Source organism: Pimephales promelas, chromosome 9 (assembly GCF_988280905.1).
Source record: "Pimephales promelas chromosome 9, fPimPro1.hap1.1, whole genome shotgun sequence".
Classification (NCBI taxonomy): Eukaryota; Metazoa; Chordata; class Actinopteri; order Cypriniformes; family Leuciscidae; genus Pimephales; species Pimephales promelas.
In genome coordinates this window covers 2,154,076-2,164,410 of record NC_142777.1, presented here as the reverse complement: position 1 = coordinate 2,164,410, position 10,335 = coordinate 2,154,076, and the positions used below count along the sequence as shown (strand labels likewise).

Genomic DNA, 10,335 nt, shown 5'->3' with positions numbered 1-10,335 from the left:
CTCATAAACACAGAGTCTTGATCGCCTCCCCGGTGGCTGGTCTCAGTATAGCTCATAAACCCCGAGTCTCGATCGTCCCCCCGGTGGCTGGTGCCAGTATAGCTCATAAACACAGAGTCTTGATCGTCCCCCCGGTGGCTGGTCCCAGTATAGCTCATAAACACAGAGTCTTGATCGCCCCCCGGTGGCTAGTCTCAGTATAGCTCATAAACACAGAGTCTCGATCGCCCCCCGGTGGCTGGTCCCAGTATAGCTCATAAACACAGAGTCTTGATCGCCCACTGGTGGCTAGTCTCAGTATAGCTCATAAACACAGAGTCTCGATCGCCCCCCGGTGGCTGGTCCCAGTATAGCTCATAAACACAGAGTCTTGATCGCCCACTGGTGGCTAGTCTCAGTATAGCTCATAAACACAGAGTCTCGATCGCCCCCCGGTGGCTGGTCCCAGTATAGCTCATAAACACAGAGTCTTGATCGCCCACTGGTGGCTAGTCCCAGTATAGCTCATAAACACAGAGTCTTGATCGCCCACTGGTGGCTAGTCTCAGTATAGCTCATAAACACAGAGTCTTGATCGTCCCCCCGGTGGCTGGTCCCAGTATAGCTCATAAACACAGAGTCTTGATCGCCCACTGGTGGCTAGTCTCAGTATAGCTCATAAACACAGAGTCGCGATCGCCCCCCGGTGGCTGGTCCCAGTATACCTCATAAACCCAGAGTCTCGATCACCCCCCGGTGGCTGGTCACAGTATAGCTCATAAACACAGAGTCTCGATCGCCCCCCGTTGGCTGGTCCCATTATAGCTCATTAACACATAGTCTCGAACGCCCCCCGGTGGCTGGTCCCAGTATAGCTCATAAACACAGTCTTGATCGCCCACTGGTGGCTGGTCCCAGTATAGCTCATAAACCCAGAGTCTCGATCGCCCCCCGGTGGCTGGTCCCAGTATAGCTCATAAACCCAGAGTCTCGATCGCCCCCCGGTGGCTCGTCTCAGTATAGCTCATAAACCCTCACAGTCACAGTCCCCGCAGCATTGTATTTTTACATTTGATTGTTCAGTTTCTGTATTGATTCTTGTTAGAATGCAATGGTTAAATCTAGTGTACATGAAAAACTTAAAACTCTGCCTACTTTTATTTGCCTCTTTGTTCTTAATGCCGTTATTTTAATTTTTCTTTCTTATTAAAAATAACTAATTGTCCACCCCTAGTTTCAGGTGCTTTTGTTTACCTGGATGTTCTTAAGTTTTCAGGTTGATGCAACCATACATTACCAAGTTCAGCAAGCTTTTTTGTTTTGCTTTTTTACATTGATGTTAACATGCCATTGTCAGATTTGAGACATTACTATTTATGTAACGCTAAAACACTGCAGTTCACTTTCAGAAGTTATAGTATTTTCTCGGAAAGAATGAGAAACATTTTTCATTTTCAGTTTTTAATCTAAATTAATTTTACACACTTAAAGCAATATCATATCGCATATAGAATACCACATTATTTAACAAGTTATCGCATATCACATTTTCCCCAAGATTACATTTACACGTAATGTCATTTTTGAAAAGTTTTGCTGTAATTAACTTTCAGTTGAGAAACAGAAACCTCAAGTAAATCTAATTACTAATATCTTCCTTGTTTTTCTTGTGACAAAGACAGAAACTCTTATGGGTTTGGAATGACAAAGTACATTCTTGGGTGAAATATCCCTTTAAAAAAAAAGAAGACATGAAGTAAAACAGGAAGTGAATGCCATTTCACGTTGTACTGAAAAAGCAATGTGACAATTAGAAACTTGATTTAAAATTTATACTGACCGGTTTAGAAAAAATGAATAGCTCGTACATAGTCGCAATTCTTCCGGACCAAAGTCGGAAGAAGCAATCGTCCATTTCTACTGTGTGAATTCGACACCACATCCTGGTGAAAAGGCACAATTAGCATAGGAATGAAGTAGTAGTTCACTTTAGAATTAAAATTTCCTGATAATTTACTCTCCCCCACATCATCCAAGACGTTCACGTCTCTCTTCAGTCGAAAAGAAATGAAGGAAAACGTTCCAGGATATTTCTCCATATAGAGACTTCAATGGGGTCCAACGGGTCGAGATGCGAGTTTCAGTGCAGCTTCAAAGTCTCGACGCGATCCAGCCGAGGAATAAGAGTCTGATCTAGACAAAACAGCCAACATTTATAACAAATACACATTTATATACTTTTAACCACAGATGCTCGTCTTGCACTCGCTGTGATACGACACACATCACATTGAAAGGTCAAGCGTGACGTAGGCGTAAGAACAGACCTATTGTTTACAACGACTAAATCAAATGCCATTTACAAAAGAAATGAATAAACAAAGAGCATTTGTTGTTAAAAGTATATAAATGTGTATTTGTTATAAATGTCCGCTGGTTTCGAGACTTTGAAGCTGCACTGAAACTCACATCTCGACCCGTTGGACCCCATTGAAGACACTATATGGAGAAACATCCTGGAACGTTTTCCTTAACGTGATGTTTGAGATGAACAATCTTGAATTATCATTAAACTTAAATTCTGAAGTGAACAGTGCGCTGTTGATAAACGGTGGTCCTCGAACGCCGCTACGCCCCGCGCCGCAGATGCGGGTAGCTCTCCACGGTGCGCGCGATGGCCTCCTGCAGGCTCACCACGGGCCGGTAGCCCATGTCCTGCTTGGCCCGAGCGCAGCTGTAGTAGTGGTGTGTGCCGGCCAGAGCGACTCGCATCGGGGTGAAGGTGGGCTTGATCTGGATGAGCGGGCGCAGCACTAACACCATCAGCCACAGAAGCAGAGATAACACGTACACCAGTGTGTAGGGCAGGCGGAGCCGAGGAGCGCTGTAGCCCAGACCCACCAGAACCTGCGACAGGAAGTCCCAGAAGCGCACCGGCTCGTCATTCGTTATGTGGTAAGCCTGTTAGTGCGAGAACATTGAAAAAATGCCTTTGTGTTAATCCAGCGTTTAATGTTGTTTATGTGTGTATGTGGTGTGTTTAATCCGCTTTAAGTTGATAAGTGGACAGCATTGCTGAGTATTTCCTCCTTAAAACTGCAGTGAACCAAAAAAAACACGCTAACCAATCTGATCAACGAGTGATCGTCAACCAGTGGATCTCTGAGTGAGGGAGTGGGGGCGGGGCTCATTTACATATTCATAGTACCGTGCATACTAAATGAGGCAAGGGTGTCGAGTTACATTCAAGATATTTCAAGGCATGAAGACATTCACAAGGAAAAATGTTTAAATATGTAATTTTGAGACAATATGGCTCCGCCCCCTGGATTTCGTGTTCTGCTGTGAGGACCATCTCAGATTTTCACCACTGGGGGACTTTAAATTTGAAACCCAGTTAACGGTGATGGATTATCCATTCGTTGCTCCCCCAGGCTTGCCATAACTTTTTACCAGTAGTGGAAGAATTTAATATTTGTTCGCCAAGAATAAATAGCTTTTGTAAGATTCTTAAAGGACAACTCCGGCGCAAAATGAACCTTTAGTCTAATTACACATTGTTACCTAGTCAACCGTTATCTGGGATTTGTTTTCATGATTGCCGAATGTAAATAGTTTTATCTCTAAAAACAGTTTAGCCTATAACGCTAGTATAATGCTAGTATATAGGGCATAGAGTAATGACAAATAAAAATCGCTTGTTATTACCACTAACAAGGCTCAAAATAGCCCCACACCAACACGACAGCATAATAAGAGTCCCTACATTCAAACCGAAGCATTGAGAACTTTGTCAGTGTCCAAACAGTTTAATAAGCAGATGTTTTATACACACAGTAAATTTCGCGAATTCAGGAAGAAGCCATCTTGGAAAAATAGTCTCTACCAGTCGATCTACGAACGCCGATCCAAGTGTGCTGGTGAGATGTGAATAAGGTGATGAGGTGAGCGCGAACAGTAGGCTACGTGTACATATTGAAGAGAAGAAAACGGTTTGTGTTTGTGTTTCTTCTGGAAACAACGGACCATATGAGATTCTGCTCAGTTCAGCGCACTTGGATCGGCGTTCGTAGATCGACTGGTAGAGACTATTTTTCAAAGATGGCTTCTTCCTGTATTCGCGAAATTTACTGTGTGTATAAAATATCTTCTTATTAAACTGTTTGGACACTGACAAAGTTCTCAACGCTTCGGTTTGAATGTAGGGACCCTTGTTATGCTGTCGTGTTAGTGTGGGGCTATTTTGAGCCTTGTTAGTGGTAATAACAAGCGATTTTTATTTGTCACTACTCTATGCCCTATATACTAGCATTATACTAGCGTTATAGGCTTAACTGTTTTTAGAGATAAAACTATTTACATTCGGCAATCATGAAAACAAATCTCAGATAACGGTTGACTAGGTAGCAATGTGTAATTAGACTAAAGGTTCATTTTGCGCCGGAGTTGTCCTTTAAGGGGGTCGCACACCGGGCGCGCAGCGCAGTGCCGCGCATCGCGTCGCGCCACGTCTAGAACAATTCACAGGTATCGCACACCGGACGCGCACATTCTATTCGCACGAGCTCAGTTTTGAATCAACTCCTGGTAGAAGTCAAGAGCTGCAAGATGGGTGAGTTTAAACTGGATGTATTATATATTTTTTTTTTATGTTAAGTGAATAAAATAGCTGATGTTTGAACGTTATTAACCAAGTAAAAGTGTCTATCACCTTGTTAAGTCTGTTATTTTGTTGTAACGTTATCCGTTGTCTTGGCAACTATGTTAGTTACAATAGTATTTATGTAGCTAGCGTTTAGCAACCTGAGTTTAAATATGGAGCACCCCGATGATATATATATATATATACATATGTTTTCCCAATATGACTATTCAAGCTGTTAGGAATTAGGAAAATTAGGAATGTTAAATAGGCTTAAATGTATATTGCAGCACAGGGTGAAGTCAGTATGTACATTAACGACGATTTGAGACAAATAAATGCAAATTTAATATAAAACTATGCAAATGGCGCTCTGTGGCGCGGCAGGGTTTTGAACACGGTCCTGAGCCGTAGCTGGGCGGCGCGGACAGACGCCGAATGGCGCCGCCGGTGTGTGTACACACATAGAGAATAATGTGTTCGAATTTTGAAGACATGGCGCTGCGCTACGCAGCGCTGCGCGCCCGGTGTGCGACCCCCTTTAGACACTTTTTCCAAGTCATTTTATGTGAGCAACACCTGTAATATAATCCCTAAAATGAAAATCAAATCATTAATTATTCACCCCCATGCTGTACCAACCCTGTAAGACCTTCGTTCGTCTTCTGAACACAAATGAAGGTATTTTTGATTAAATCTGAGAGGTGGATCACTGCTACATAGGCTCCTAAGGGAATGACACTTGACGGCCCAGAAAGTCATTAAAAAAATGATTAAATATTCCATGTGCCTACAGTGGCTCAACTATAAGTTTATCAAGCGATGAGAATACTTTTTGTGCGAAAAAACAAACAAAACTAACGACCTTATTCAACTATTCCTCTTCCTTCTGGGCCTGAGACGAGACTTCAAGAGATTTCCACGACGCATGCGCGAGAATTGCGATCTCCTTCAGTTCAGTGGAAATCTCTTGAACTTGTAAACTTATAGTTGAGCCACTGTAGTCACGTGGAATATTAAAAACATTTTCTTCAATGACTTTCTGGGCCGTCAAGTTTCGATCCCTTAGGGTGCCATGTGGCAGTGATCCACCTCTTAAATTTAGTTATTAATGACTTAATTTTAACTTTTATGTGAACAAACCCTTTAAGCACTTTCACACAGAGGAAGTTCTGCTATGTCATGTTTCTGGCATGGCAGCATTTTTTCAGTAACGCTCAACTAACCATTACTTAATGGGTTTTGCTACTACAACTACAACTTACATGGCCTCTCTCATGACAAATAAACAGCTGATTAGGTGCAAAAGGTAAAAGCATTTATGATAATATAACATGCTACTACAGTAGTAGTTTATTAGCCAGCTAATGTGGGTTACTGCAAGATTCAGATCATACACACGTAAGCCCTAAGAGAAGTGGAAGGGCTAACTCGATTTGCGCTCCCTGATATCACATATAACCTATATTTATTTATATAAAGCAGTGGTCCGGTCGGACGATTTATTAATTAACTTCTGATTGTATTATGTTAGTAATAGGCACTTAACGCTAAAACAAGTGTCGTGCCTCTAACAAGTGCTTTCGATCTTCTTTCTGAATGGTGTGTAAAACACTTGAGTTTTGCCACGCGTCTAGAACACAACTGATACTTCATCGAGCACATTCAATGCTTGGAAAAAAGCTGCTTTTAAACAGGAAATGATGGAATATTTACGCACATTTACAGTGGGTCTATTCGCACGGGATTAGCATTACCCGAGGTCATCTTTCAGACCTTTGTACTGAAAGTAAAAGTCACTGTAATCTGAAATTGTCCAACGTAATGATGACTGAGATGCACATTCAGACGGGATTAAAATCACTGAGGAGCTCTGGGCACAGTTTTTCAAAAGTGGATAACTGATTGCATCAAATCTTGAAAATGGGTTTTTCAACAAAAAAATGGATTCCAATCTTGGTTTTGATCCGGATCAAACCTTTAGTTTGGGTTTTTCAGAACTTTTTTGTAGGATTTGGATCACTCTGATCCAAAAAAATCGGGATTAAACTGATCCCATCAGAAGGGTGGATTCAACGTGGGTTTCATGCCCAAAATGTGATGAAAACTTAAAAAAAAATTATCAAATAATAGTATATTTGGATCATGCAGTATCTTACAAGATAACCTATTTATCCATAAGGTTTTAATTGTATTTGTTCATCCGTCAGGCTACAGTGATTAGATTGGCTTTAGCATATTCAGCCTTTAGGCCTACAGCAAAGTAGAAAGAGTTTGGCCTCATAAAATAATCCTCCAAACAGCTGTCAAAATTGACCAAAAACTATAAATTTTATTCTGTCACTAATTGATATATATATTCATCACAATCGAAAATATTTTTGTTTTTAGAATATTGATGCATGCAATGATTACAGAATAACCAAAAAAATGCAAATAATGGCAATCACTGATTTTTGAAATCCAAAACAAATCCAAATCAGAAAGTGTCTAACTATTGCATCCCTTGTTGCACGTCCTTTTTGCTCGTACTGGCAGAGGAACAACTGACTCTGCAGCAGACTTGAGATCCGCCTCCTAAAGACTACACTCAGACAAGCTGGTCTCTCCACATCAGATGAGGAAGTCTGAAATTATTGTGGAGTATTTAACATTAAGTCTTTTTTTAATTCAATACATCTATATTAGAAACTTGTTATAAATATCCTCAATGCACATTGGTTGTTACTTGCTTTGTCTACCTGTTGCTCTTTACATAGTTCTACATTGTGATTTCCTATCCTGTTTGAGCACTGGTTATCCAGATTTGGTTATCCTGAAAAGTTCCCATCCAGATCAGATTGATCCAATCCGATGTTGCTTTAACCCTTATGTGCTGTTGTGGCTTTTTTCAGCCACTAAGGGGTATTTTTTAGTCTTAATTTGGCCGTAACTTTTTCTTTGTTTCAGCAAATGGAATGATTTTTGGTGACAAATCTTATTTTGACAATTTTGACAATTTTTCAAAAACTCAACAGTACACTCTGGGCAAATTCACTACCCTTTCGTTATGTTCGTGGCTGAAAAAAGCCACTACTTTAAACTGCTGTAAAAATGTATCAGATAAATATTTTTTTTCAATTTTTTTTGCATAAATCTATTAACCGACCTCAGTCCTGATCAAAACTACTAAATGTTTAAAAAAAATTCAGGATTTTAACTCTTTAATTGCCAAATTCATAAATGATGTCACTGATTTGGGAAAAAAAACACAGAAAATGACTTATTTTCAATATAAAATATGATTGTGGACTGGATTTTTTTTCACCTTTTATCACAGTCTTGGACATGTCAAAGATTAGAAACAACATTGGTTTTGATGCATTGTTAGTTTTTGTGTAGCATCAGATTTTAACTTTTTCTCCCTCATTTACTGTTCGTGGCTGTTTTTGCCCCATTGACTTCCATTATAACCACATTTTTTGATTGCAAAGCCATGACACCATAAAATCCTGCATTTTTGATTGTTGATGGTTTTCCCTGTTGGGAAGAGGTAAAATTTGTAATTTTTACTGTTGATAACCAGGTAGAACCATTTAACCCTTTAGACAGGCCTGTGCAAAAAAAAAAGCTTAGTTTCTGGCTTTTACATGCAGTTATATGGAGTATAATAGCATATTACAGTGTGTATATGTGTGTGTGGGTGTGCGTGAGTGTGTGAGAGAGTGTGAGAACTCACCTTGATGCGTCTGAGAAAATAAAAATATACACTTCAGCTCTCAAAACTACATGGAGTAAACAAAAACAAAGTAAGTGTATTTATGCATCTGCTGCCTTTTGATGGTGAGAAATGCAGACTAAACAAAAACTCTCAAGATTCTCCCAGTCCATCCAGATCCAGGATCATCTGAATCCTCCTCGCCTTCAGTGGAAGCTTGAGATGATGATGAGGGTGCCACATCCAAACCAGTATCTGACTGTCCTGAGTCTGCGGTCAGAGTGAGAAGACAATACCTCCTGCAGCTCGCTGGAGGGGTCAGACTGCATAATCATCTCTAAAACTTCACTACAAGTCAAGCCCTCTCTCATGTTGCTTGCTGCTCTTCTCACCATCAAATGACAAGCGTTTATATCCACTTGCTTTGTTTTTGTTTAGTCTGCATTTCTCACCATCAAAAGGCAGCAGATGCATAAATACACTTACTTTGTTTTTGTTTACTCCATGTAGTTTTGAGAGCTGAAGTGTATATTTTTATTTTCTCAGACGCATCAAGGTGAGTTCTCCAACTCTCTCACACACTCACGCACACCCACACACACATATACACACTGTAATATGCTATTATACTCCATATAACTGCATGTAAAAGCCAGAAACTAAGCTTTTTTTTGCACAGGCCTGTCTAAAGGGTTAAATGGTTCCACCTGGTTATCAACAGTAAAAATTACAAATTTTACCTCTTCCCAACAGGGAAAACCATCAACAATCAAAAATGCAGGATTTTATGGTGTCATGGCTTTGCAATCAAAAAATGTGGTTATAATGGAAGTCAATTGGGCAAAAACAGCCACGAACAGTAAATGAGGGAGAAAAAGTTAAAATCTGATGCTACACAAAAACTAACAATGCATCAAAACCAATGTTGTTTCTAATCTTTGACATGTCCAAGACTGTGATAAAAGGTAAAAAAAAATCCAGTCCACAATCATATTTTATATTGAAAATAAGTCATTTTGTGTTTTTTTCCCCCCCAAATCAGTGACATCATTTATGAATTTGGCAATTAAAGAGTTAAAATCCTGCATTTTTTTAAAAAATTTAGTAGTTTTGATAAGGACTGATGTCGGTTAATAGATTTATGCAAAAAAATGTGAAAAAAATATTTATCTGATACATTTTTACAGCAGTTTAAAGTAGTGGCTTTTTTCAGCCACGAACATAACGAAAGGGTAGTGAATTTGAACAATGCACAAGGAGAGGTTACTAAACTAAACTAAACCTTTTGAAAAACCGGGCCCGGGTGATAAGGCGTAAAAAAAAAAATTGTTTGTTTCCGGTTTCCGACCGACCCTGTCAATTTATGTGCGACCCAAAATTATTTTATGAGCTTGGGGAAGAAATAATAAAAATTAAATAAATACACAAATAAAAAAATTTGAGGCGAACTATAAATTTACGTTTTTGTACAGCTCCGTCTTTTTATAGCACGCGATGCAAGATGCATCTTGTCCTCCAGCAATCTAACAAACGAGGCAGATATCGTTCGTCAAACTGAACTATAATACATACTATACAAGTCTTTTTTTTTTTTGTAATTTAGGATATTTTTATTCATATTCGCACACATACAAATACATGCATTCATAGGCATGTACACACCACATACTAATACCTCCATCCGCCTAGTTTTATTAAAAATCATCCCAAAAATTCCAATCATGATCCCAATCCCATCTTCTGCTGTCTCACTTCTTTCGCCATGTATTTGTTCGTTTCTTTCATTATTTTATGCAATCCAAAACACTCTAACCTGCCGCGGTTCGTATCTCTAGAGCCCGTCTAACTTGTCCGCTTTTCCGGGACAAATGGATTTTTGAAGGACAAGTAAAAGAGAATTTTACTCGCCCCAACGGACAAGTAGCCTGATTAGAACATCAATAACAAACAAAAATTAAAGCTGCAAGCAGCGATGGGCGGGCCCTCGCACCTGTAGCACGTCGGGGTCTGAGGCGGC

At 39.8% G+C, this 10,335-nt stretch overlaps 1 protein-coding gene across 3 annotated transcripts in view; it reads right to left on the bottom strand.

Annotated features, from left to right (window-relative positions):
- Window positions 1-1,423: 1,423 nt before the first annotated feature.
- nsdhl (NAD(P) dependent 3-beta-hydroxysteroid dehydrogenase NSDHL) overlaps window positions 1,424-10,335 on the bottom strand; it is a 28,200-nt gene continuing 19,288 nt past the window's right edge. For all 3 annotated transcript variants that reach the window (XM_039653905.2, XM_039653903.2, XM_039653904.2), the window contains one exon: window positions 1,424-2,940. In XM_039653905.2, coding sequence (XP_039509839.1) covers window positions 2,608-2,940 — 333 coding nt within the window. In that variant the 3' untranslated portion in view covers window positions 1,424-2,607. The remainder of the gene's footprint in view (window positions 2,941-10,335) is intronic.